This window comes from Mustela putorius, unplaced genomic scaffold, assembly GCF_011764305.1.
Source record: "Mustela putorius furo isolate JIRA1106 unplaced genomic scaffold, ASM1176430v1.1 tig00000056_pilon_pilon_pilon, whole genome shotgun sequence".
Taxonomy (NCBI): Eukaryota; Metazoa; Chordata; class Mammalia; order Carnivora; family Mustelidae; genus Mustela; species Mustela putorius.
The window spans coordinates 8066453-8091527 of record NW_025421263.1 but is presented as its reverse complement, the minus strand read 5'-3'; the positions used below and the strand labels follow the sequence as shown (position 1 = coordinate 8091527).

Genomic DNA, 25075 nt, shown 5'->3' with positions numbered 1-25075 from the left:
CACAATACAGGAAAGAATAACTATAACACAGGAAAGAATACAGGAAAAACAATATTCTTTTATCTTTATGAAAAGCAGTAGTTGTTTGCAAACCTAGCTACGCACCAGAATTCTTTGGGGGCTTGTTAAAAAAATAGCTTTTTGGGACTTCTCTAAGACAGAGTCTCAAACCTCACAGAATTCTGAGGAAACCAGTCAAAAATTTAGAATAACAATGAAGGAGGTAAGACTCAAGAACTCTGCCACTTGCTTATTTCTATGCAGGAAGTAGTGGGAAGCAGGAAAATCTGCTGGAGGAGACTCTACACTGGATTCCCCATTTTATTCAAGATGACGGAGAAAACGTTAATTCTAAGTTAACAAATAATTTATTGGGGACCAGACATGACCTGCGCTATGATAGGTACTGGAATATAATGCTTTATGATCTCTGCCCTCATGGAGCTTATGATCCAGTTGAGAAATTAAGACAATAAGCAAATAAATATGAAGTGACAAATTAATTTACTGAGATGCTAATTTATGTTTTCTTCTGTTATTATGGGAAAGCAAGGTGTTTTTTCCCTTGTTCTTTCCAAGGAATCTTACAGAGTTAGAGATTCAAATCCTGAGAGTTTTTCTTTTGCAGATTCAAAAATAAAAGCTGTAAAAACCTGGAGACCATCCAGGATTATATTTGTGTGAGAGGAAATCCATCAGTTTCATATTTACCAAAAACATTAAAATCACATCAAAGACTCTATCAGCATTACTGACAGTAATGCAAATGATTCTTGTCCATAGAAATGAAAATTATGGAAGTGACTATGCAGCTGACTGATGACCTACATATATGTATGTTTTTTGAATTGTCCTTGAACCAGCTGTAACATCTTACTGATTCTATCATTTATTAGTGAGTGAAACAAAATCTGTCACATGTTTGTTTTATGTTTGTATGATTCATGTTTTTATCTTTAAAAAATTATTTTTAAACATGTTTTATTTACTTGTCTAAATCCTTTTTAGCTATTCTTTTTTTTAAAGATTTTATTTATTTATTTAACAGAAAGAGATCACAAGGAGGCAGAGAGGCAGGCGAGGCGGGGCTGGGGGGAGCAGGCTCCCTACTGAGCAGACTGCCCAATGTGGGTGGGACTCGATCCCAGGACCCTGAGATCGTGACCTGAGCCAAAGACAGAGACTCAACCCATGGAGCCATCATCCAGGTGCCCCAGCTCTCTATTTTTTTAAAAGAAGAATTCCAGGGGCACCTGGGTGGCTCAGTGGGTTAAAGCCTCTGCCTTCAGCTCAGGTCGTGATCCCAGGGTCCTGGGATTGAACCCCGCATCAGGCTCTCTGCTCAGCAGGGAGCCTGCTTCTCTGCCTGCCTCTCTATCTGTGATCACTGTCTGTCAAATAAATAAATAAAATCTTTAAGAGAAGAATTTCACATTAATAATTATATTCTAACATACACTTTATTAATGTGCAGTTTGTAGCAAAACGAAATCATTGCATTTAGGTTGTTTTTTTTCATCAGTTTGTTAAGCACATAATTGTTAAAACATTTACCTTGGGTGCACCATCCTTTTGTATCCCTACATCATTAGTGGCAATTCCTTTTACACTGTTGTCTTCATGAAAAAGAACCTGAAATGAAAACATATTTGGTTATCACCTTATGATTCATAACCACCCTGAAAAGAAGCAATGAACAGCTTTCGATATTTAAGAAACCGAGTACGTTTTCTGGGTTATAGAAATAACAGGCTTTAAAGTGTTTAGGCAAGAAAAGAGACATGTTTTAAAGATACTCCTTTCTAGAGTATAAAAGAACACAGCTCAAACAGCTGGAAATAAAAGAAATGCCACAACCTTGATGAAGAAGGAAGGGGGCGGGCGCCTGGGTGGCTCAGTGGGTTAAAGCCTCTGCCTTTGGCTCATGTCATGATCCTAGGGTCCTGGGATCAAGCCCCGCATCGGGCTCTCTGCTCAGCGGGGAGCCTGCTTCCTCCTCTCTCTCTGCCTGCCTCTCTGCCTACTTGTGATCTCTGTCTGTCAAATAAATAAATAAAATCTTTAAAAAAAAAAAAAAAGGAAAGTGTGAAGCTACCATGAAGTCACTAAAGAAACCAGTCAGAATAAACAAAGAGCTCTGAAGAGATCAGGTATCAAAGACAAGTATACAAACCCTGAAATCAGGGCCTCTAACAAGTGAAGACCACTAGTGTTGGGTGGGAAGACAATAGTGTCAGGAAGGCTTCTGTTCAAAATGAGCTAAGATCCCAAAAAACAAAAACCAAAGAAAATGACATAACAAAACAAAACAGAAAGAGGTTCAAGACACTCTAAATGTGATTAGAGTTTATTTCTGGAGCAAGTTAGATTGGCGAAACTGGTTAAAATTGTAATTTGGAGGATGAGAAACAGCGATGATCTATAATTCTTACTGAGTTTCTGTTTCCTCTCTGGAAGACAATGTCCTTTAGATAGGAAGTACAAAATATACGCTAGCATCACACAGACAGCACAGGAGTGGGAAGGTAAAGTAAGGTTCAGCAGCAATGGGTATGAAAAGAAAAACATAAACCTCTTACTTCATATTCTGAAAATGAATCAAGAGTAGAATGTGGCTTTGAACTAAAACTGAAGTCTGGCTCAGAGTACAAAAACACCTGACAAACCTGACATTAATCTATTGATAATGATCTTTAAGGGACTAAGGAAAAGAAGAGAGGTATAAGAGACTGTGTGTATGTATGTGTATGTGTGTGTGTGTGTGTGTGTGTGTACACAAAAACTGAAAATCATAGATTCTACAAACCACCTACTTGTGATTTGATACTAATCCCAGGACTAATGTTAGGAACATTTTAACCAGGAGAAATAAAAAACCCCACACTTGGGTCCAAAAACCCAAATGCATGTGTGTGTGCGTGCGTGCGTGCGTGCGTGAGTGTGTGTGTGTGTGTGTGTAAAACAAAAATTAGCACAGCAGCAAGTATAATACAGGGACCTATGTGTTTTATTTGACTTACATACTTTAAGCATAAAAACAAATAAAAAATTTTTTGAATTTTCCCTGGGGCCAAAACCAAAGAAAACTATCCCTCCTGTCAATTCTTTCAATCATTTCCTTTAGAAAAGTTAACTATAAACTCCTTTTCTGCCTCTCTCAGATATAGGAATGTTTTAAAAAGTCTTATTTAAGACTCTTGCCAGATCTGCATCTCAGAAATGTGTTTCCCAGAGGCATTGTAGACATATTTGAAATCTGAACACCAAAAAGAATAGTGTCCTATTTTCCTGTCACTACAAGAGCCTGGGCTAGGTGCTTGGCTCCAGGTGGTACTTCTTGTCAAAAAGATACGAGAAATTTTATTTTTCCTCTGGATAAAGACAAGTAACATGTATGTGATGGATTATATCTGTGTGGCTATGTAAGAGGGCAAGATGTCTTTCTGTCTTGGCAATCTCCCAGCAGACTGCCTGTGACATGCACTGCAGTCTTGGTTTAATGCTTATTAAACAATAAAAATTTTAAATAATTTATATAGGTGATTTTTCTGGGTTGGCAGATTTTATTTTTAATCATTTCTCCAAAAAACTTAGTGAGAATCAACAGTATGATATGTTTGCCAAAAGCATTATTTGGAAAGAATTAATAGAAGAATGTTTTCTAGAATGAAGAAAGCAAGAGCCCGGCTCTATACTAGGCTCGAAGCAGTTTTTTCATTCTGGATGCCACTTTATAAAGGGGATAAAAAGGGAATGCATTCAGAGGGCACTGAGAATAATGAAGGAACTCAAAATATATGTAACATCATGGCTGAAATAACTGAGAATATTTAACCTAGGAAAGATAAAAACACCAAAGTGAAAGGGAGAAGAAGAGAGTGGGGCATAATTATAATTGGAAAAGTGTCCTTGGAAGAGGGCATTGATTTGTTCTATGTAATGGAAAACAGAATATGTATTTCAGCAGAAGAAAGAGAGTGTTATCAACAATCCAAACATCAGCTAGAGATGATCTCATCCTCAATGCTGTGCAGTTGTAAATTACACAACCATGTGATAACGTCAGGAACATTATTCAAGATGAGGAATTCAAGTACTCTTTGGATTAGATCTTTCTGAGATTCCTTCTAACCTTACAATTCTAAAATCTTACAGCTTTTCTAAAATATTTATTTCTTTACCTCTGTACCATTCTTGGTTTATATTTAAAAGAAAAAGAGACAACTTCTTATAAACATTAAAAAATACAACTGTACAAACCTCAGCAGCAGCATAGCCAGGGTATACTTCAACACCGAGGGCTTCTGCTTGTTCTCCCATCCAGCTCACTAAATGTCCCAAGCGTACAATGTAATTGCCATGATTATTCATTGGAAGACCTACAAATATATGCTTAATTTATCAATCTGACATTTTATTGATAAAACATTTCAAAACCATAAATACTTAATTTAAGAATTCTAAACAATGTATAATTTCTGTGTAAATATACACATCATCCTATGGTCAAAATTTCATTTAAATTCTACAACTTTGGCACACAGTTCTAATTATTGAATTAAAAAGCCATTACAATACTAAAGTAAAATTTTGGGTTGCCTTATAAGGCTATCTCAATTCTTCTAGATTGGAAGACAAAAGAACTAGGCTCTAGTCCTGTTTTGCTACAAGCTACAAGATGAAATGTGGTTCCTTCCAGGTACAGAATTCTAGGATCCTACAAATACTTATCACACCTTACCTGGAAGAATTGGCACAGGAATTCTGTATTTCTCTGTTAAAATTCCAAATCTGTCTTCTGTTACAGGAGTGTTAAGTGGAGCCTAAAAGCAAAAGAAGGAAAGAGAAGGAAGCTTTTAGTTCATATTTGTAATGGTAAATACAAATAATGAAAAAACTATGTCAAAAGGGAAAGTGAACTACTCTCCTCACTTTTCTTTTATTTCCTTTAGAAACTTGGAACTGCAAATCCTCTTTGTCTCTTTGAGATGTATGGGAATCTTTTTAGAACCTAAATAAGCCAGTTTTACATCCCAGAAATCTTTTTGGGGGGCCTTGGAGACATCTTGGACATGGCTTCCTGTCTCTCTGTCTCTGTGGGAGTTTAGCTTAGGTGCTTGCTCCAAGCTGTAACCTCCTGCCTGATGAAAACACAAGAGAAGTTTTATTTTTCCTTTGGATGCAATTAACAGGTATGTCATGGATTCTATCTGCTCAGTTATATAGGGCTCTGAAAACCTTTTTCTATCACAACTGGTATTATGTCAATAACAATTCACTAATAACTATTTTTGGTATAATAGTGAAAAGAGAAAGTTAATTAGATGTTAAGTATTTCTAGTTTAAAGGAGCTTGGTATTTTAGAAAGAAGAGCACAGATGAAATTCTTGGAATTCAATTTACTCCATATAGAAATAATATAGAAATTATATAATTGTTGACATTTACAAAGTATATTCACGGGTAGTGAATATTCAAGACTTGGCAGGCGTAACATAACCCATCTTACAGAAGAAAAAGCTAGGATATGTAAAGTGTAAGATTTTAACCAAAGCCATATAAATGATGAAAGCAGTAAAATTAACATTCAGTTCTCTGCATATCATACCAGTGCCTTTTCTTCTTAGGTTATGAGAGACCATATTCATTTATTCTTTGGAACACTTGATTAGATTATCCTCTTTGGTTTTAGATATTACAATGTCCAAGGAAATTTACATAAAACTTTATTAAGAACAATGATATCAACACCTACGGAACAACTTAGGAAATATGCTAATAATCAACCGGCTGTATTTTATTTAGTACAAATATTCTAACACCTTCTCAAGATAAGGCCTTCTTATAAATCCAGTACATAAATACAATGTGTAGAAGGTATTACATGAGTACATGAGTTAATATCTTAAAATTGTAAATATAGTTGATATAATTCAATTTTGGGCCCTTTTTAAGTTAAAAAATACTTATCTATAAAAATCCTCTAAGAGACAGAATTACATAAAAAGGTTTTTCTATATTCTAGTAGTTTGGAAATAGATACGATAAAGATTACATTTTGTATAAAAACCAATTTTTTCATACTCCCTTCTCCTTCCAGTCTGGGAATAATTCTTCAAAAGCACGTGGATCAAGGCAAGCCCCTGAGAGAGTATGTGCTCCTATTTGAGCAGCTTTCTCTACTAGACACACACGGATGTCCTTTTCATGTTTAGTAGCCAACTGCTTTAGACGAATAGCTGTAGAGAGTCCTGCAGGGCCTGCACCAACTATAACTACATCTGCTTCTTCTGCAAACCTCTCCATGTTCACTCCTGGGAGGAAAAAATGATTTAAAAAATACATGAAAATTCTGGGATGAATATGATCTGATAAAAATCACAAACACTCACTATGCTTTAGAACATTTACAGAAATTGCCTCTCTGCTTTGCATGAGAATTATACTAAATATATTATTGTATTAATTGGATGTTCTTTTAGGTTCTGTTCCAGTGTCTATCTTATTTTTGCTTCCATAAACCACTTTTGACTTTGAGATATACTACTAAAAACTTTGCAGATATTTTCTTATCTCAATATCAATATGTAATAGATTTGGTAAAGCTATGAAATATTATTAGATGATCTTATACTATCATGAAAAATATTTCCACAAAATGATATAAAGTATCTAGAAAAGCTTCAACACTTCTACAGAAATTATTACTTACCTTCCCATCGCTTGTCTTTATCCCGGGGAAAAATAGTATAGTGGGTAGTAATTCGAGGTACAACAGAAGTTGAAGACCATCTTGTATGACACAGAGGTAGATGATTTTTCTTAATTTTTAAGGCATGAAAGCACTGATATGCTGCACAAAAATTGGTATTTTTTCAATTAGCTTTTCTCAGAGTAGACTAAAAAAACATTTTTTTTAAAAGGAAAAAATTCTAGGATTAGGAATCAGATCTGGTTTCTCTTTAATTTTCTATTAATTAGCCCTAAGACCTTCATTAACCTCCTTAGATTTGTTTCCTCATCCAAAAAAAGGAGAGGATCACTAAATGATCTTTAAGGTACCTAACTGATTTAAAATTGTATGACCCACATGATGTCTTATAGTTAAAACTTGTTTATATTCTCACTGTATCAATCCTGCAGACAGTGAATGGTTAGATCTAGGCTGTTGAGCCATTATTTGTGATATGACCTGAAACAGACTGTACTATTTCCTAGATGAACAACTTAGCTTCTTCTCATAAACCAATGTTTTCAAACTATATTTAAAAAGCATCTAATAAATTAATTTATTCAATTTAGCTCATATAAAGCTTAACCTATGAACAGGATAACCATAAAATTTATCAACCAAACTGTATGTTTTTAAAAAAGATTTTATTTGCCAGAGAGAGAGAGAGGGTGCATGTGTGCACAAACGGGGGGAAGAGCAGGCAGAGGGAGAAGCAGCCTCCCTGCTGAGCAAGGAGACTGATGGGTTCTACCTCTTCCTTCCCCTATCTGAAGCAGAGACCATAACACACCAAACGTCATAGAAAGAAGTAATTAAGTGGGAACTTTTCTATTTCCTTGGCAACAACCTCTAATGTAATCGGTATTTGTGTCCACTCTTCATTTATTTTCTAGGTCACAACAGATATCTTTTCACTTAGAATAATGATGATAAATAAGGCTTAGCCCTCCCAATTTCAGCGGGACATCAATCTATCTGAAGCCTTCCCTTTCACCTGCATCTTCAATCTGTCTCCCTTCTCTGGCACTCTTCTCCTTGATACTTTTTCCCATTATATACACACACACACACACACACACACACACATATAAAGGCAGGGAATAGCCCAGATACAAAAACTTGTATTGGAGTTATAGTAATTATGAGTCTGTTTTAGGAAAAGGAATAAAATAATCAAAGGAAACAAAAGGAATAAAGACTTCAGAAATAGAATATACATAAGGATTTTCCATATGCTAAAGATGCTGTTTCTAATCAGAGAAAAGAAATGGTTACTTATTAAATGTTCAAAGATAGGGAGAAATTCATTTGGAAAAAATTATACCTTTCTCTTCCTATCAAAATGAATTCCATATAGCCTATGATTTTAATAGAAAAAGTCAAAGTATAAAAGATTATGTTGATACATCCACAGATTGTTTCTCCACTTTTGAGTGTGGACTGCAATTAGTGACTAGCTTCCAATGAGTACAAAAGGAAAAAATATTAATTTTACAGTGGAGAAATACAGAGACCCTTTAACCAAATGATTAAGTTTAACATTATTGGCAACAAGACATTTTGGTATCACACACTCCCTGATGTGATAAGAAGGGCTCTTTACCTCTGTGGTATACTTCTCCCAAAGCTGTAACCTTGGTCTAAACATGAGAAATCATCAGACAAATTCAGATGAAGGACATTCTACAAAATGCCTGGCTAGTATATATTGAAAGTAGCAAAGTCGTAGAGACAAGAAAAGACAGAGGAACCTCATACATAGCTGGTGGAAATGTAAAATGGTACAGCCCTTTGGAAAAACAGTACAGCCATTTAAGGCAAAACCTTAAACACAGTTTCCACAGAACTCCCTCCCAGGTATATACCTAAGATAAATGAAAACACACAAATGCTTATATATGTATCTTCATAGATGTATTATTCATAACAGCCGAAATATAGAAAAAGCCCAAATATCTGTTTGTGAACGGATAAAAAGTGATATATTCATACAATGGAATATTATTCAGCAACAAAAGGAAATTCAGTAGTAATAAATGCTACATTATGGATGAACTTAACACTATGCTAAATGAAAGAAGCCAGCCATGAAAGACCACATATTATGATTCCATGGGTATGAACTATCCAGAATTGACTACAGAGAAAATAGATTAGTTGTTGCCCTAGGGCTAGAGAGGTTGAAGAGTGATTACTAATGGGTGTGAAGTTTCTTTTGAGGGTGATGAAAATGTTCTGAAATAGATTGTTGTGATGGTTGCATGTGTGTGTGTTTATAGTAAAAACCCTGATTATATATCTTAAAGGGTATGACTGTAGAGTATGTGACATATCTCAATAAAACTATTATTAAAAATAGAAGATTTACAATCACACACAAAAAAGATTATGAGGAAACAAGAATGTGGAGCAACTGGCTCTCTCATTCATTACTGGTGGGAATGCAAAATGGTACAGGCACTTTGTAAGACAGTTTGGCATTTCTTACAAAGCTAACCACATCTTAACAGATGATCCAGCAGTTGTACCCCTTGGCATTTACCCAAATGAGTTGAAAATTAATGCTCAGACCAAAACCTTCAGTCAAGCAGGATGAATAAGCTCTGATATCTGATGTTTAATTCCATACCTATAGTCAATAATAATGTACATTTAAAAATTTGCCAAGAGGGTCTATCCCATGTTAAGAGTTCTTATCACAGTAAAACAAAAGAAAGAAAATGTCCAGGTTAAAAAAAAAAAAGCCCTTCACATGAATGTGAATGTGTATAGCAGCTTTATTCATAATTGTCAAAACTTAGATGTCCTTTGACACGTGACTAGATAAACAGATATACTGAGGTGCATACATACAATGGAATACTATTTAGCACTAAAAAGAAATGAACTATTAGACATGAAAAAACATGGAGGGAACTTAAATGCATATTGAAAGAAGCCAATCTGAAAATGCCAATCTACATACTGCATGATTTCAACAATATGAGATTCGGGAAGAGGTAAAACTATAGAGACATTAAAAACAGTGGTTGCCATGGGTTTAGGAAGAGGGAAGAGGGATGAATATGTGAATTTGAATTTATTATATATAAATATAAGCATTATATCTGCAAATGAATAAGTTTCTAAACATGGACTGTAACAAATAGTAAAGATCAACAAAGACTTTTGCATGGATTTGAAATGTAAAATCTAATAAAATTTACATTTTAATGGTCATAATGAAGAGTTAAGAATTTTTAATTATGATAGCATGCCTTACCTTTCATGACTTTATGGAAATTGTGGGGCAGCTACAATCCCCACTCACAGTAAATACATAGGAATTCAGATGATCCCACCACCCAAGCTCTCAATCCTTCCAACATCAGACAAACTCTGAGACTACAATTGGATTTGAAATGATTTGTGAAGTAATGGAAACCAAGCTGTGATGAAAAAAGAATTTTCTTTCCTTTTTCTGATTAAATGGAAACATACAGCCTTGCACGGGTTATTCTTTAGCACTCAACTGCAGAATGAACATATTTTTATATTTTACTCTTTCCAATAAAATAATTTTTTTAAAGCAAAAATCTGGCATCAGACATCAATAATTAAAGATTGTGATGAATACAGGAAGGGAAGAAATTTAGAATGGCTGAACTCTAAAGGCTTTTAAAAACTAAAAAAAATAATCTATTTTGATAATCTTAGAGTGGCAAAGGCATACTAAAAATTATAGTATTGGGAATAATTTTTAAATTATTATTTCATATATCCTAAGTCTTGAAAAAATGTACATTAAGACACATAAAGGTATTATAGGAGAATTTAGTTCTAGAATTCAAATATAGCATTACCATCATTCAAGAGAATATTAAATAATTATTCATTTGTATTTTTATTATTAAGAGATATTAAAATCTTTGTCTTATGATGAATTGTAGTTTAGTGTGTAGAAGTTATCATTTGCTGCCGAAAACTGATGATTCGGTATCAGATAAAACTAATTCTATTGCTTATACAGCTAGTTATTTTCTTGAGAATATCTGGAACTGGGTAGTTCGATTTCCACCACGGGATTAAAAAGCCACAACCTTTACTCCCTTTCTGAAAACAAATCTGACATTCCACTTTAGATATTTGAACAATTAGGCATGTTGAATTTTTGGTAGAGAAGTAAGGTTAAAAAGTCCACTGACCCCTCATAAGATCACATCAAAGTCACACTGCCAACATATTTGTGTCCATCTCCCTATTGCCAGTAGGGTTAACACTGAGCTATGAAAATGACAACGATTTAAGTATGCATGGAAAATGGAAATGCTGGGGTGCCTGGGTGGCTCAGGCAGTTGGGTGGCTGCCTTCAGCTCAGGTCATGATCCCAGGATTCTGGGATCCAGCCCCACATTGGGCTCCCTAAACAGTGGAAAGCCTGCTTCTCTCTCTCCCTCTGCCTGCAGATCTACTTGTACTCTCTATTTCTGTGTCAAATAAATAAAAAACCTTAAAAAAAATCTTCTAAAAAAAAAAAAAGAAAATGGAAATGCTAATTTTGGTGGAATGTAATTAACGCTTGGCCCAAGAATGATTTCAGCTAAATTAGGCAGTAGGGCAGATACCATCTTACTATTTTGATATTTCACAAAACATAAAGTGTATCTACACATTAGGCGTAGTAATACATGCCCAAGTATCAGGAACTTTAAATAAAATTCAAATTTAACATATGGTGGCCAAATCTGACAATTTCTACGTGCATGAAATGTACATAATAAGAACATCCTTGAATTTGCAATATGTATACTTGTTTATTCTGTAACCAAAAATTAAAGAAACTAAACCAAAAAACTAAACCAAATGTGACAAAATGCAAGATCCTGTAGTGAATCTTTTTGAATGTTTAAACCCTTTTTAAAAAGTAAAGCAAAACAAAGACCACCCAACTGCATTATTTTTAAGAGGAAGAAAAGGTAATGAGGTATTTTCACAAGTCATTGTGATGGTTCTAGGAGCACCCACAACATGATAAGCCTCTAAAGTTAATTTTAGACAATGTAGAAAAACTCCTGGCTCCAGATATAAACTGGTGACTTGGGCCACGCATATGGATGTTAATCATGATGTGACAGATCAGACTTCAAATTCTTAATGGACTGGGATGAATGGCTGCAAAGACGAAAGTTAGGACACGACCAAGAAGAAAAATGTGCAAATATTATTTTATCCATTTCCAACAATGCAACAGAAAACACACGAGCTTTGGGATAAGAATTAGGACCAGATTTGGAAGGGGTTCGGGAGTCCACGGGAGGGCCGTGTTGGTAAGTTTCCTCCGCCCGTGACCTTTACCCTAGTTGCCAGTTCTTCCAATTGGGACAGCTCTATGGGGAGGAATCTAGGGTCCACTGCCAGGTATGGACGGCGTGACCTTGGCCCGAGTTTAACCTGAGGACTCCAGGAGAGCAGGTGAAGAGAGGTAGGTGTCTAGAGCCCCCCCGCCCCCCCCCCCCCAGCTGTAGCCCTGTCCGTTCTGCCCTAACTCCTCGACCTTCCTCTAATTATCCCCGCCCGGAGTTCCCTCTCACCCGGGCAGGACAGCTTGGCTAGCCGCACCAACATATTCTCTGGTCCCAGGACCGTCGGTGGGACACAACGGAAGGACTGTCAGTAGTTCACCACGGGTGCTGGACTGAGCTCTAGGCCGCGGGGGGCGCCATCACCTGCCGAGAATCACCAACACCTCCGCTGAAGTTTGCCTCTCAGTTCTGCCCAATGTTTTGGCTTCGCGGTGTTCCCGCCTCTTTCTTGCTCTGCGCCGGCGCCGCACAAGACGCTACGGCCGGCAGTGACTTCCGGGTCACGTACCGAAAGAGGAAAAGGAAAGGGACTCCCAAGTCTCAGCACGATCCCGGCTTCAGGCTGAGGATTGGTTCTCCGTTTGCGTCTCACCAAGGCGTGGTGAGGACGCGGGAGTGCAGGGGAGAGAAACCCATAGATCCCGTGGTACACGCGTGCGCATCAAAAGTAGTGGGCGGTGTAGTGACGCATACAGCATTCTGGGAGTTGTAGTCCTCTAGTCAAGCGCCTTCTGAGCCTGGCCGGAGATTGGCGCCGGAGCGATGTACCGCCCAAGGTGATTGGCTGTCCGGAAAACACGACTTAGTATTCGCGGACTTGGGCAAAAACCCGCAAGGAGACCGGGCGGGACTTCAGGAGGGAGGGGGCGGGGCTTCTGGGTGTTGGGCGCGAGCAGTTTGAAAGACGGTTGGTGTCGGTTCGGCTGCTAAGGTCCGACTTTGCAGCCCCATCCCTGCTCAATGGCAGACCCCGAGGAGCTGCGGATGTCTTCGCCGCCCCCGCCGCCCCCCTCCTCTCCCTCGTCTTCAGACGCCTCGTCAGCGTCTTCCCCCGGCGTTCCAGTGAGTTTGGGCTGGCCAGTTCCGAGCAGGAGCAGCGGCCGAACGGTGGACCCTCTGGAGGAGGTGGAGCTGCAGATTGGAGACGTGAGTGTCGCTCGACGGGTCCCGGGGCCGCGCCCCCACTCGGCCCTTGTTGGGAGACCGTTGTTGTGCCAGGGAGGGAAGGACCAGGAATCCGCATCTCGCCCTTCTGCCCCCAAGGCTGTTAAGTAAACCGGAGACCCGAGGCCCCGTGTCCACCATCCCCGAGGACTCCGTGTTTAGAATTAGTGTTGAGGAATAAGGGGTTGTTCCTCCACCACTAACCGCCCCCCCCCCCACACACACCTCCCCACCCTTCGCTGTTTTCTTTTTGTCTCGCCTTCTGGTTTCAATCATCCTCCGTAACCTGAAACCACAGAGCTCTGCTACGCGGACGTGTGCTGGCGAGGTCTGCCCTCTCTTCCTCCTCCTCGTCGGCTGGTGCTTAGGATCAGGCTGTGATTTCTTTCCTTGGGTCTTAAGATCCCGCTGCTCTAGTTGGCCACCTGCCAAAGCCAGCTGGCAATGCTATTCTTGCGTGTCTCAGGCTTGCTTTGCGCTGGACCCAGTTTGGAGGGGTGACTTAACCGCGCCTGTCGTCCAGATTGGTTTTCCTCCACGGCCGGGTCCGAGACCTCCCTGTGATTGCTAGAGGGCACACTGTGGTTTCTGTGGAGTCTCGAATTCCACTGACACGCACCCACCCACCCCCAGCGGAGTTTCAGTAAATAAGGACTCTTGGCTGAGTCGAGTGAATGAGGTATGTAGGATGTAATACTCCTGGGAGAACTTTGTGGAATAGACCCTCCTGGGCAGATTGGAAACTGTGGAATGAAGTCGATTATCTCTCGTTGCTTAATAAGTTTTTTTTTTTTTTTTTTTTTAAGATGTCTAAAGTGCTGGTACAGCTTCAGTATTTGCTGAAGGAGACTGGTATTAAGAGTATGTTGAGTGGACTGCTGATAGGTTATCTAGGAAGAGTGTAATTTTATATTCTAGGTGAAGAAAACATTTGAATAAGAAGTGAATTCCACGAAGAGATGGATATTTTTTGTATGCTGCCTTGGTTTGTTTTGATTTTGTTGATTTATTTGGCCGTTCAGAGTATCTGTTCTTTGGTCTGTACATTTTCACCGTCTAAATAGTGTTCACAAGTAAAATTAGCGGGACAATGCCCTTGTTACCTAAATATCAGTGAGCAGTTTGTCAAGAATTAAGTCCCTCAGATGCTTCTGGTACTTAGTGTCAAGGGCTCCAAGTCCTCTTTTTGAGCTAAATGAGTCTAGTGAATTTTCTTCCTTTTATTTTTCTTCTAAAGATTTAATTTTTTTTAAAGATTTTATTTTATTTTATTTGACAGACAGAGATTACAAATAGGCAGAGAGGCAGGCAGAGAAAGAGAGGAGGAAGCAGGCTCCCTGCTGAGCAAAGAGCCTGATGGACCCTGGGATCATGACCTGAGGGGAAGGCAGAAGCTTTGACCCACTGAGCCACCCTGGCGCCCCAAAGATTAATTTTTTTTTTAAAGCAGTTTCTACACCCAGCGTGGGGCTTGAACTCAACAACTCTGAGATCAAAAGTCACTTGCTTTCTGTGATTGACCCAGCCAGGTTCCCCTGGTGTATTTTCAATTAAGAAAAAAAAAAAAAAGAAAGAAGTACTGACTTGTTAGGTCTGGTGCATAATGGGTATCTCTCCAGCAGACATTTCTTCAAAGCTTACTTTAAGGAATTTCTTAGGTTCCCTAAAGAAGCTAGTGTTTAGTTTGAAGATTTTTTTACATTTATGGAAAACAAGTTGGGCATGGGAGTCAGGGTTTTAAGCTATTTTTAGACTATAAAATGAGATGAAAATCTGAAAGATAAACATATTATTTGACTTTTTCTCTCTCTCTGTATTTTTTAAAAATTTCAGGCAGCATTTTCATTAACCAAACTTCTTGAAGCCACATCTGCAGTATCAGCTCAAGTGGAAGAGCTTGCCTTCAAATGTACAGAAAATGCACGTTTCCTTAAAACATGGCGGGACCTCTTGAAAGAAGGCTATGATTCTTTGAAGCCTGACAACTGATTTGGCTGTGTAATAATTCATACTTACTCATTTTTGATATTTGCACATGTACCATAAGTATATGGTTGTCTCCAGCAGTTCTATATATTCAGAATGAAATCATCTTGGTTTTCTCACTTTTGTGAAAGCAGAATACTGATTCTGTTTTTCATGCTGGATGATACTTATCTTTAAATATTTTCTGTCCTCTAAACATTAAAAGTCTATTTTATGAAAGTTAATTTCATCAGTAGATAACGTTAATAATGCTACAGTGTTACCAATAGAAAAAAACATGTAGATCATTATTCTGTTTGATTTCTCAGAAGATGTCAGAAATGCCAGCATTTGAAGTTGAGCTTCATTTTATGGACCAAGGGAAGTAACTTTAAAGTTACCAGTGTTGGCCCAGCTCCACAACGGGAAGTTCCCTGGAACTAATGATGTGGGAAGTTCCCTGGAACTAATGATTGTGTCTTATTTCTTTATCCCCAGCACCTAGAACAATGAAAGTGTAACACAACAACTAGTAAATGTTTGAGAATAAAAGAGTTGACAATACAGTTAAAAGCTGTTTTTTTTTTCACATGAAACTTATAATTGTTTTTCTAAAAATATTTGAATTAGAACCTCACAGACTTTTTAGGAAGACATTCTTTTCTTTATAGGAATTTGCAATTTAACTGATAACTTTAAAAAATATATGATAAATATTTTTTATTCTTTATGATGCTTTATGAAAAGATTTTACTTCAGAACATGAAAGCCTGTCTGGAAAGAATATATATGTATATATATAAATTTTTTTCCCCTTTTTATTTCTCAGGTTAATTGCTATGTGATGTTGTATGTTTGATTGTTCTCTTTAAAGTGCCTTATCAAAATTATGGCTCTGTATTACTGCTTTTTGAACTTTGCACATAATAATTCTAAATTCTAAATACAATCATTCTAAAGATACTTTGTTTTTAATGCATCAAATTTAAATGATGTGATTGGTTTCATATTATTTGACTTTAATGACAATGTTCTACTCAACTTGTCCCATATCTTAGATTGTTCTTTTTGCTGGTTTATGTCATATAATTCCCTATAACTTGTAGGCATCTTTGATATGGTATCTTAATTCTTTTGTAGATATGGAGATGTGTATAGAACTATATTCTAAAGCTCTATAATGGGGACAAATGGATGGACAAAGAATAGTATTGTTTAGTATATTAGGTCATAGTTCTTGATTAATTTTTTTAAGTTAAAGATAACATATAAGGTGTGTTTCTACCAAAGAGATACTTATTTTGATATTAGAAAAATATTTTTCTTATGTGTCATCAAAATTGCAATTTTCAGAATATACAGAAATAAACATGTTCAAAGCAGATTTTATTTTATTTCTTTGGGTTCATTATTTTAAAACTTTTACTGAAATATTTAAAACATAAGAGTAAATTATTAGAGGACATATTCCCACCGTGCAGATTTAATAAACGTTAGCATTTGGTTATACGTTCTTCAAATCTATGTATATTTGTAAATGTTAGTTACATTTGAAAGTTTTGTTACCTTTTTGATCCCATACCTTCTTCTCTCCCCAGAGGGAACTGTTGTTCTAGAAGTGGTATGTATCCTAGTTTGTGTTCTTATATTTTTAATGCATATGTATCAAAGCAGTACAAAATACTGTTACATGTATGTGGTAGCTAGCCTCCAGATGGCCACAATCGTCCGCCTCCTGGTGTTTATGCCCTTGTATAGTCTCACACATTAAGTAGTGCTGACTTGTGTAACTACTGGAGATTCAGGAAATGTAGTGCGTGATTTCTGAGGCCATAGCTTTGTCCATTTTTCTATAATTTTTTCCCTTATCAGTTTGTAAGTATTATGTATTTTGAATACTAATGATCTGTTATCTGTGTTTTAACTATCTTTTTGTAGTTTGTGATTCATCTTCATATTTGATTGTGGAGTTTTCGTAAATAAAAGTTTTTAATGAAATCTTACCAGTTTTTCCTAATAGTGCGTTCTGGGTCCTGTTTTGAAGGGATACTCTACATCTTTTAAACATTTTTGTTTTTAATGTTTAGGTGCTTAATCTATCCGAATTTTGCTTTTGGTGTTGTTTTGGGATCTTATTTATTTTTGCATGGGTTTTGGTGTTCTTCCAAGTATCAGTATTTTCAAATGCTATCTCTGTCATTGAAATACGCTATAAATGCTTGGTTCTGAGATCATTCTAATCTGATCTCTTTGCTAACCCCATGCTAAGATTCCCTCTGTTACCTCTGTTATAGCTTTATCATAAGTATGATCTGTACTACTTTGATTTTGGTGTGTGTGACTTCCTCCTCCAACCATGTATATATTTTTTTATGTTGGAAAAGAAAAATGTTAGTTCATTTCTAATTTTGTTGAATTGTGGTCAGCTGAGGTTAACCCCTGATTTTAGGCAGTGAGCTTTCTGTGGACACTTACTTTTTTCCTCACTAAACTCAGCTACTAGTGTTAAGAGTCTGGTAGGCCCAGAGCTCAGCTTTGTTTACAGTTTCTGTTGCCATGTGTGGCCCACAGAGAAGTTCATCTTATTTTTAAGAGTTGCTTTTTGGAAAAGTATCCTTTTTTTAGGAGTGCCTGGGTGGCTCAGTGGGTTAAGCCTCTGCCTTTAGCTCAGGTCATGCTCTCAGGGTCCTGGGATGGAGCCCCACATAGGGCTCTTTGCTCAGCAGGGAGCCTGCCCCCCCCACTACCTCTCTGCCTACACGTGATCTTCCTGCCTAATAAATAAAATCTTAAAAAAAGAAAACAAAAAAACCCCTCCCCCCCTTTTTAAAAGTATCTTTTTTTTTTTTTTTTTTTGCTCTGCTTCATGGGAGGGGTTGGGGAAGGCTTCAGAACAAACATTTTTGGGGCATCTGAGTGGTTCAGTCTGTTAAGTGTCTGCCTTTGGCTCAGGTCATGATCCCAGAGTCCTGGGATAGAGCTCCACATAAGGCTCCCTGCTCAGCAGGGAGTCTGCTTCTCCCTCCATCCTTCTGCCTGCTGCTAGTGCTTGCTCCCTCTCTATCAAATAACATTTTTTTTTAAAACCATATTTTCTTAGAGACTCAAATTTTTTCTTAGTAGTTCATTACCAGCTCTATATAAACCTCAGAGGAAAACAATATTTTGACTAATATAATTAAAAGACGTAAGAGGCCAAAGTCAGTATGATTTTTAAAAGATTTTATTTATTTGACAGAGCCAGAGAGAGAGAGATTAAGAGCACATGCAGGGGCAGCAGCAAATTCTGCTGAACAGAGAGCCCAACAAGGAGCTTGATCCCCAAACCGTTGGATCATGACCTGAGCCAAAGGCAGAAGCTGAACCAACTGAGCCACCCAAGCGTGCAGTATGATGAAATTTTTAATATTAAAGACAATGTGTTTCAAAACTTCTGAGTATGAAATATGTCAGGCACTATGCTAGGAGCTTTGTAAGCATTATTTCATATTAGCTTTTTGAGGAGAGTGATACTATTCCTATCTACAGAAACAGAATAGGAAACAGGCTGAGATGAAATGATTTTCCTGTGGGTCTCTTAAACCAAAATTAATACGCCTATCTTTGCCATACCTAGCCACCTAACTCTTGGTTAGACCTATTAATAATAAAGCTCACTTTGTTTACTTTCCCCAATGATGATGGTTTATTTTATGTGTCGACTGGGTCACAGGATATCCAGATTTTTGGTCAAACCTGGTGCTCCTTTGAGAGTATTCTCAGATGAGATTAACAAATTGGTAGATTTTGTAAAGCAGATAGCCCTTGGTAAAGTGGGTTAAGCATTCAACCGGTTGGAGGCCTGAGTAGAACAAAAGACTGCTCCTCCCCTGAGTAATACCATTCTACCTGATGACCTTGAAAAAGTGGCTCGTTTTGCCTGATGACCTTTGAATGAGAACACTGGGTTTTCTTAGTTCTACAATATCTTCTGGCCTTTGGATTTGAACTGGGACATCAGTTCTACAGATTTTGGATTTGCCAGACTCCATAATCATGTGGGACAATTTCTTACAACAAATCTCTTTATAAATACATAGTTCTGTTTCTCTGGAGAATTCTGACTAACATACAATTTAAAAATGGAACTGAACACATTCGTCCATTCAGTCACCCATCATAGAATACTGGTGGTAATAACTATAATATTCAATTTTTCCCCTTAGATTAATTTGGGAGCTCTAAATACCCATACAAATCACTCAAGCAAATTACAACTGGAGGTATAGAAACTTGTTAGAAGGTTATTGCAAATATAGTTGATGAGACATGATGTTGGCTCAAACTTAGGTATTAGGAAATGGGATAAAGAGAAGTAGACAGATTTAAGAGCTGTTTATTACATAGAATAAAGGTAGTGCTAGGTGATTTTGATATGGTGGATAAAGGAAGAGCCAAAGGATGACTCAAAGATTTCTAGGTTAGGTTGTTAGTACCATTCACCCAGATAGGGTTTGGAAGAGATGCAGGTGTCAGAGGCAGGGTCCATATTAATGACATTAAAAAACCAGTGAGATACCCAAGTGGTATTGTCTAGGGACATTTGTACGTATAAGTGACTAACTTAGGAAAGAGAATAAGCTAAAGGCAAAAATGTGGGAATCATCAGTATATACATAGTAATTGAAACCACAGATTTTAAAGTAGCTAAGATTGCCAGGCTGTAGATAAGAAAAGGATTTAAAACAGAGTAAATGAAGTTTCTAGTGAAGGGTTTTCTCTTTAAAAGAGGAGTACATGAATAAAAAATAGATTTTTGAAGTGTCTTACCTAGAGTGCTTCACTCCATCACACTGAATTAATCAATTCATTTACTACTTAGTTTATTAAGCAATGAAATGCATGGACCTCACCATTCTGGCTGCATATATCCCTTCCCATTTGTTGTTTTCCTTCAATTTAGCAGTGTCTAAATTGCTAAAAGGCAGTAAATAAGTAATTTCCTTGTGAGAAATTATGTATTAGCTGGATGTAATAGGAGCCCTTAAACTAAAAATAGAAAAAAAAAGTTGAGGTCTTTCTGATATTTATTTTTACATTTTAAAACACTTTAGTTTAACTTAGAGGATTGATTTGACCTAGAGCTTAGTCCATGAGTTTTGAACTAAAGTTATTTTTGTAAAAGAGAAAACCATGACTTGTATCTGCATTAATTTAGTGCTTCTAATGTAACTTCCATTGAAAGTTAGTAGGAAATAGTTACACAGTATGCTAGTAATTACTTACCAAATTACATTAAGTGGAAGTTACTCTATTTGGGCAGGCGGAAAGATGGAAGAAGTAAGTAGACTGAGTAGACAAATCAAGTTGTCTATAGAAAATTATTTGAAAATATTTTAAATGCTAAAAAGTAGTTTGAGGTGTATATTTTGTAAATTCACTGCATTTCTATGACCCATAAACATAGGTTACAATTATAATTTTTGTAGGATTACATTTTATGTAGTCTTCATGATTATCGTTTTTTTCTTTCTTTTTTTGGGTCAGGGGGAGAGAACATGTGGAGGTAGAGAGAGGAGCGGAGCGAGAGGGAGAGAGAAAATCTTAAGCTGACTCCATGCCCAGCATGGAGTTCCATATAGACTTGATCTGGGCTGGATCTCACAACCCTGAGATCATGACCCTGAGATCATGACCTGAGCTGAAATCAAGAGTAAGACACTTAACTGACTGAGCCACCCAAGTGCCCCTGCTTTTTTCTTTTGCAGAAATTCTTTTTTAGAAAAATAATTTTTGGGGTAGCTCAGTTGGTTGAGTGTCTGACTCTTGGTTTCAGCTCAGGTCATGATCTCTGGGTTGAACCCCAGGTAGGGTCCCCCCCACTCAGCAGAGAGTCTGCTTGTTCCTATCCTTTTCCCTCCCCTTCTGCTGAGCCATGCTCCCTAACCCAATTTGTGAGCAAGCATGCATGTTTGCACTCTCTCTCAAATAACATCTTTAAAAAAAAGAAAAATATTTTCCTATTCTATTATTTACTAGTAATAAGACTTCTTAAGAATAATAAATAGGGCACCTGGGTGGCTTAGTGGGTTAAGCCTCTGCCTTTGGCTCAGGTCATTATCTCAGGGTCCTAAGATGGAGCCCTGCATTGGGCTCTCTGCTCAGCCCTGCCTCTCTGCCTACTTGTGATCTCTCTCTCTGTCATAAATAAATAAATTCTTAAAAAAAAAAAAGAATAATAATCCCAAAATAATTTATAAGAGAATTCCAATGTATTTTCATTTTTGTAGGCTTTAAAAAATTGTATAGTTTGAGTACTTAGAGAATTGAATATATTTTTAAGAAGATTTATTTATTTACTTTAGAGAGAGAGAGATAGATGTGGAGGGGGCAGTGAGGAGAAGGAGAGAAAGTCCCAAGCAGACTCCGAGCTGAGTGCAGAGCCTCAGGTGGGGCTCCATCTCATAATGTTGAGAATACCACCTGAACTAAAACCCAAGAGTCAGATGCCCAACTGACTGAACCACCCAGGTCCTTGAGAATTGAATATTATAAGCAGAACTATAGCTTTCTATTATTCTCTGACTTTTTTTGTTGAAATGATAACCATAGCCCTCATGTAGAAAATTTATTGGTATTATTACAAGTAAGAACAGAAAGGACTCAACGTAATCTACATTTTTAATAGAATTAAACTGTAGGCAATTTGCTTTCAAAAGAAATATATACAATTTTTTATTCAATAAATATATTTTTGATTCCAGTATTTTCATGTTTCAAATATTTTTGGTGTATTTAAAAGTACCTGAAAACATTTTATTCCTATTTAAAGATTTCAAATTATGAGAGCAAAAAATTCCAATAGGTCAGAGACCAGAACAATAACTAGCTGAAAAGTTAATATCTCGTGAACTGGCTGGCCATGCAAAAGGAAGGTAAGTCCAACTCTTGATAACAACTACTTCCTCTTTGAAGTAAAACATGTACATGCAGACCCTTCCTTCCTTAACTTCCTGAATCGGTGCATTCTAGCTTTCTTCCTTCCTTTTCCCTCTTAACTGCTTTTTTGAGATCTAATTCACACACCATAAAATCCATCCATTGAAAGTGTACAATTCAACGGCTTAGCATATTCAGGCAGTTTACTTAGAAGTGGAAACATACAGTATTTGTCCTTTTGTGTCTAGCTTCTTTCATACGCATCATGTTGTAGATGATATGTCAGAACTTCTTTCTTATAAATGGCTGAATAATACTCCATTGTATGCATATACCACACTTTGTTATTATTAGTTATTAGTTGATGTGCACTTGGGTTGTTTCCATCTTTCATCTACTGTAAATAACTGACACAATGAGCGTTTGCATACAGGTAACTGTTTGAGTTTTGTCTTCTATTCTTTTGGGTTTAACCCAGGGTGAAACTGCTGGATCACATGGTAATTCTATGATCAGCTTTTGAAGAACAACCGAATTGTTTTCTATAGTAGCTGCATCATTTTACATTCCAATGAGCAATGCAGAAGGGTTTCAATCTCCACATCCTGGTCAATACTTTTTTTGTTGTTGCTATTTTAATTACAGCCTTTCTAGTATGTGTAAAGTGTAATCTATCCCATTGCAGATTCAGTTTTCATTTTTCTAATGATTACTGATGTTGAGCAACTTTTCAAGTGTTTATTGGCCACTTGTGTATCTTGTTTGTAGAAATGTCTTTCTAAGTCCTTTGCCCACTTAAATTGGATTGTTTATCTTGTTGATTTGTAGGAATTCTTTATATATTCTGGGTATTAACTCTTTCTCAGATATATGATTTGCAAATTTTTTCTTCCATTATGTAGATTGTCTTTTTACCTCTTTTTTAAAAAAGATTTTAAGTAATTCTCTGTACCCAACGTGGGGCTTGGACTTATAACCCCAAGATCAAGAGTCACACGGTCCACCTACTGAGCCAGTTAGGTGCCCTGTCTTTTTACTTTCTTGATAACATTCTCTGGTGCACAAAGTTTTTAATTTAAATGAAGTCCAATTTATTGATTTTTTTCCTTTTGTTACTTATGCTTTTGTTGTCTTAGGAGCCATTGCTAAATCCAAGATTTTGAAGATTAACCCAAATGTTTTCTTCTAAGAGGTTTATGCCTTATATTTAGGTTGTTGATTAATTTTGAGTTAGTTTTTGTAAATGGTGTAAGGTAGGGTCCAACTTCAATCTTTTGCATGTGAATATCCAGTTGTCCCAGCATCATTTGTTGAAGACACACTTCTTTCTTCAATTGATTGTTTTGGTATCTCTGCTGAAAATCAGTTGACAGTAAATGTGAGGATATATGGAGAAGTGCTATTTTGAGTTTATATCCGAACATCTTTTTTCAGAGTAATTTTGTGTATTACCTCTCAAATAGGCAGGGACTTCAAGAAAGGTAAGAGGAATTCTTAAAACAAGTATCTATTTTGCAAACAATCAGACATTTTTTCATTCCTCATTTTTCATTATATTAGTATTCCAAAACCTTAAACCTTTATTTACAAGTGTTTATGATTTTTATGTTTGTTGATGTGCATGACAAAGCTCTACCTTAAACTAAGTACTGCAGATGGCCCTTTGTATATTCTGTTGTAGCTACACATAATTTAACATTGTAAATTGAAAAGGTTCTATACTGTACACTTCCAGAAATTTACTGCAGTGTTACGTGCATAATGGGTCCTCAATAAATGGCAAAAGAATGAATAAATCTTTCTGAAGTAGATTTCTCTTAATTTCCTATGCAAAATATGTACTAGTATATACATATTATTGACACAATTTATTTCCCTTTATATGGGCCCCCATCACTTTGATTTTTTTCCCAAACAACCTCATGTCCTTGTAATGGCTTTATCTTAGCCATTATAAATTATTAATTTTGTGGCATTCACTTTATACTAATGAATCCTTCATGAACATCCCACAAGATTCCCCATGTAGCAATGGTTTTCAGAGTCAGTTATGAATAGGAATTGAGTCTAGTTGATTGAGAAATTAGTGACAGTTCACAGGGGTCTGTGAAAAGAGCTGGCTTTATTAACTCAGGCGGCATCTCCTGCAGTGGCCACATTTCTACCCAGATGAACGACGGAGCATATGTTTTCTGACTTCCTTTGCTGTCAACAGATTTTCTTTGTCTGTAGTTATACCAAAACTGATGGATCATTTCTTTGAATGGTCTTGTGGTCAGAGTATACAGAATTGGGTTCAAAGCACTGTTGATAGGCAGAATAAAGATCACTACCCAAGAGGTTATGGTACCTAGAAGAGAAAAATGCAGTAGTTTCAGTGTTCATGGATGTTTACAAGGTATAGAAATCCCTTTCCCTTGTTTCCCCCCCAACCCCTTTTTGAGTCTTAATGTCTTCCCTTTGATGTCACACAATTAAATACCAAGTCTAATGTGTTTCCAGGATGTCTTTCCAGGGTGCCAGTGTTTGAGGGGAGTGCTGGTGCTGCAAAAAAACAGGGTTCTTCTCTAAGTAGCTTTTCTTGAATAATCAATTAATGTATTCGATTAGGTAGAAACATTTTCCACCAAGTGATTACATATTATTGTGATATGATTTCATTTTAGGAAAAACAGTATCATTTAGCATTCAAATCACACCTTTTATAATATTTTAATTGCTGGGCAGTACATACAAGTATTTATCAAAATATATAGATTTCTTTTCTGCTATTTCTTTGGTTTTAAACATAGGTATGCATTTTTAGGCTTTTGACTAGATGTTTATTTCGGTAAAAACATTGCTGGCTAAACTTATCTTAAAAATTACTGTAGTACAGAGGTAACTACCAATAACTCAGATTTGTTCTTATAATTTAATTGATGCTCTTTTCTCTCTTTGTTGCTTATAAAAT

General features: G+C 36.8%; 3 protein-coding genes across 4 annotated transcripts in view; 1 reads left to right on the top strand and 2 right to left on the bottom strand.

The window, feature by feature from the left end:
• Positions 1-12696, bottom strand: part of ETFDH (electron transfer flavoprotein dehydrogenase) — a 29077-nt gene extending 16381 nt beyond the window's left edge. The window contains exons 1-6 of the mRNA XM_045085957.1: positions 12304-12696; positions 6713-6853; positions 6085-6314; positions 4742-4823; positions 4261-4379; positions 1555-1632 (exon numbers count right to left, since the gene is read on the bottom strand). Of these exons, the coding sequence (XP_044941892.1) occupies positions 1555-1632; positions 4261-4379; positions 4742-4823; positions 6085-6314; positions 6713-6853; positions 12304-12337 (684 nt within the window). The 5' untranslated portion in view covers positions 12338-12696. The remainder of the gene's footprint in view (positions 1-1554; positions 1633-4260; positions 4380-4741; positions 4824-6084; positions 6315-6712; positions 6854-12303) is intronic.
• Positions 12697-12845: 149 nt separating this feature from the next.
• On the top strand, positions 12846-17207 carry CUNH4orf46 (chromosome unknown C4orf46 homolog). The gene is made up of 2 exons (XM_004777318.3): positions 12846-13221; positions 15073-17207. The coding sequence occupies exons 1-2, from the start codon at positions 13036-13038 to the stop codon at positions 15226-15228; spliced, it is 342 nt and encodes a 113-aa protein (XP_004777375.1). The 5' UTR covers positions 12846-13035; the 3' UTR covers positions 15229-17207.
• A 5957-nt stretch (positions 17208-23164) lies between these two features.
• The window catches only part of RXFP1 (relaxin family peptide receptor 1), a 99209-nt gene continuing 97298 nt past the window's right edge, over positions 23165-25075 (bottom strand). For both annotated transcript variants that reach the window (XM_004777317.3, XM_013048289.2), the window contains one exon: positions 23165-24472. In XM_004777317.3, coding sequence (XP_004777374.1) covers positions 24171-24472 — 302 coding nt within the window. In that variant the 3' untranslated portion in view covers positions 23165-24170. The remainder of the gene's footprint in view (positions 24473-25075) is intronic.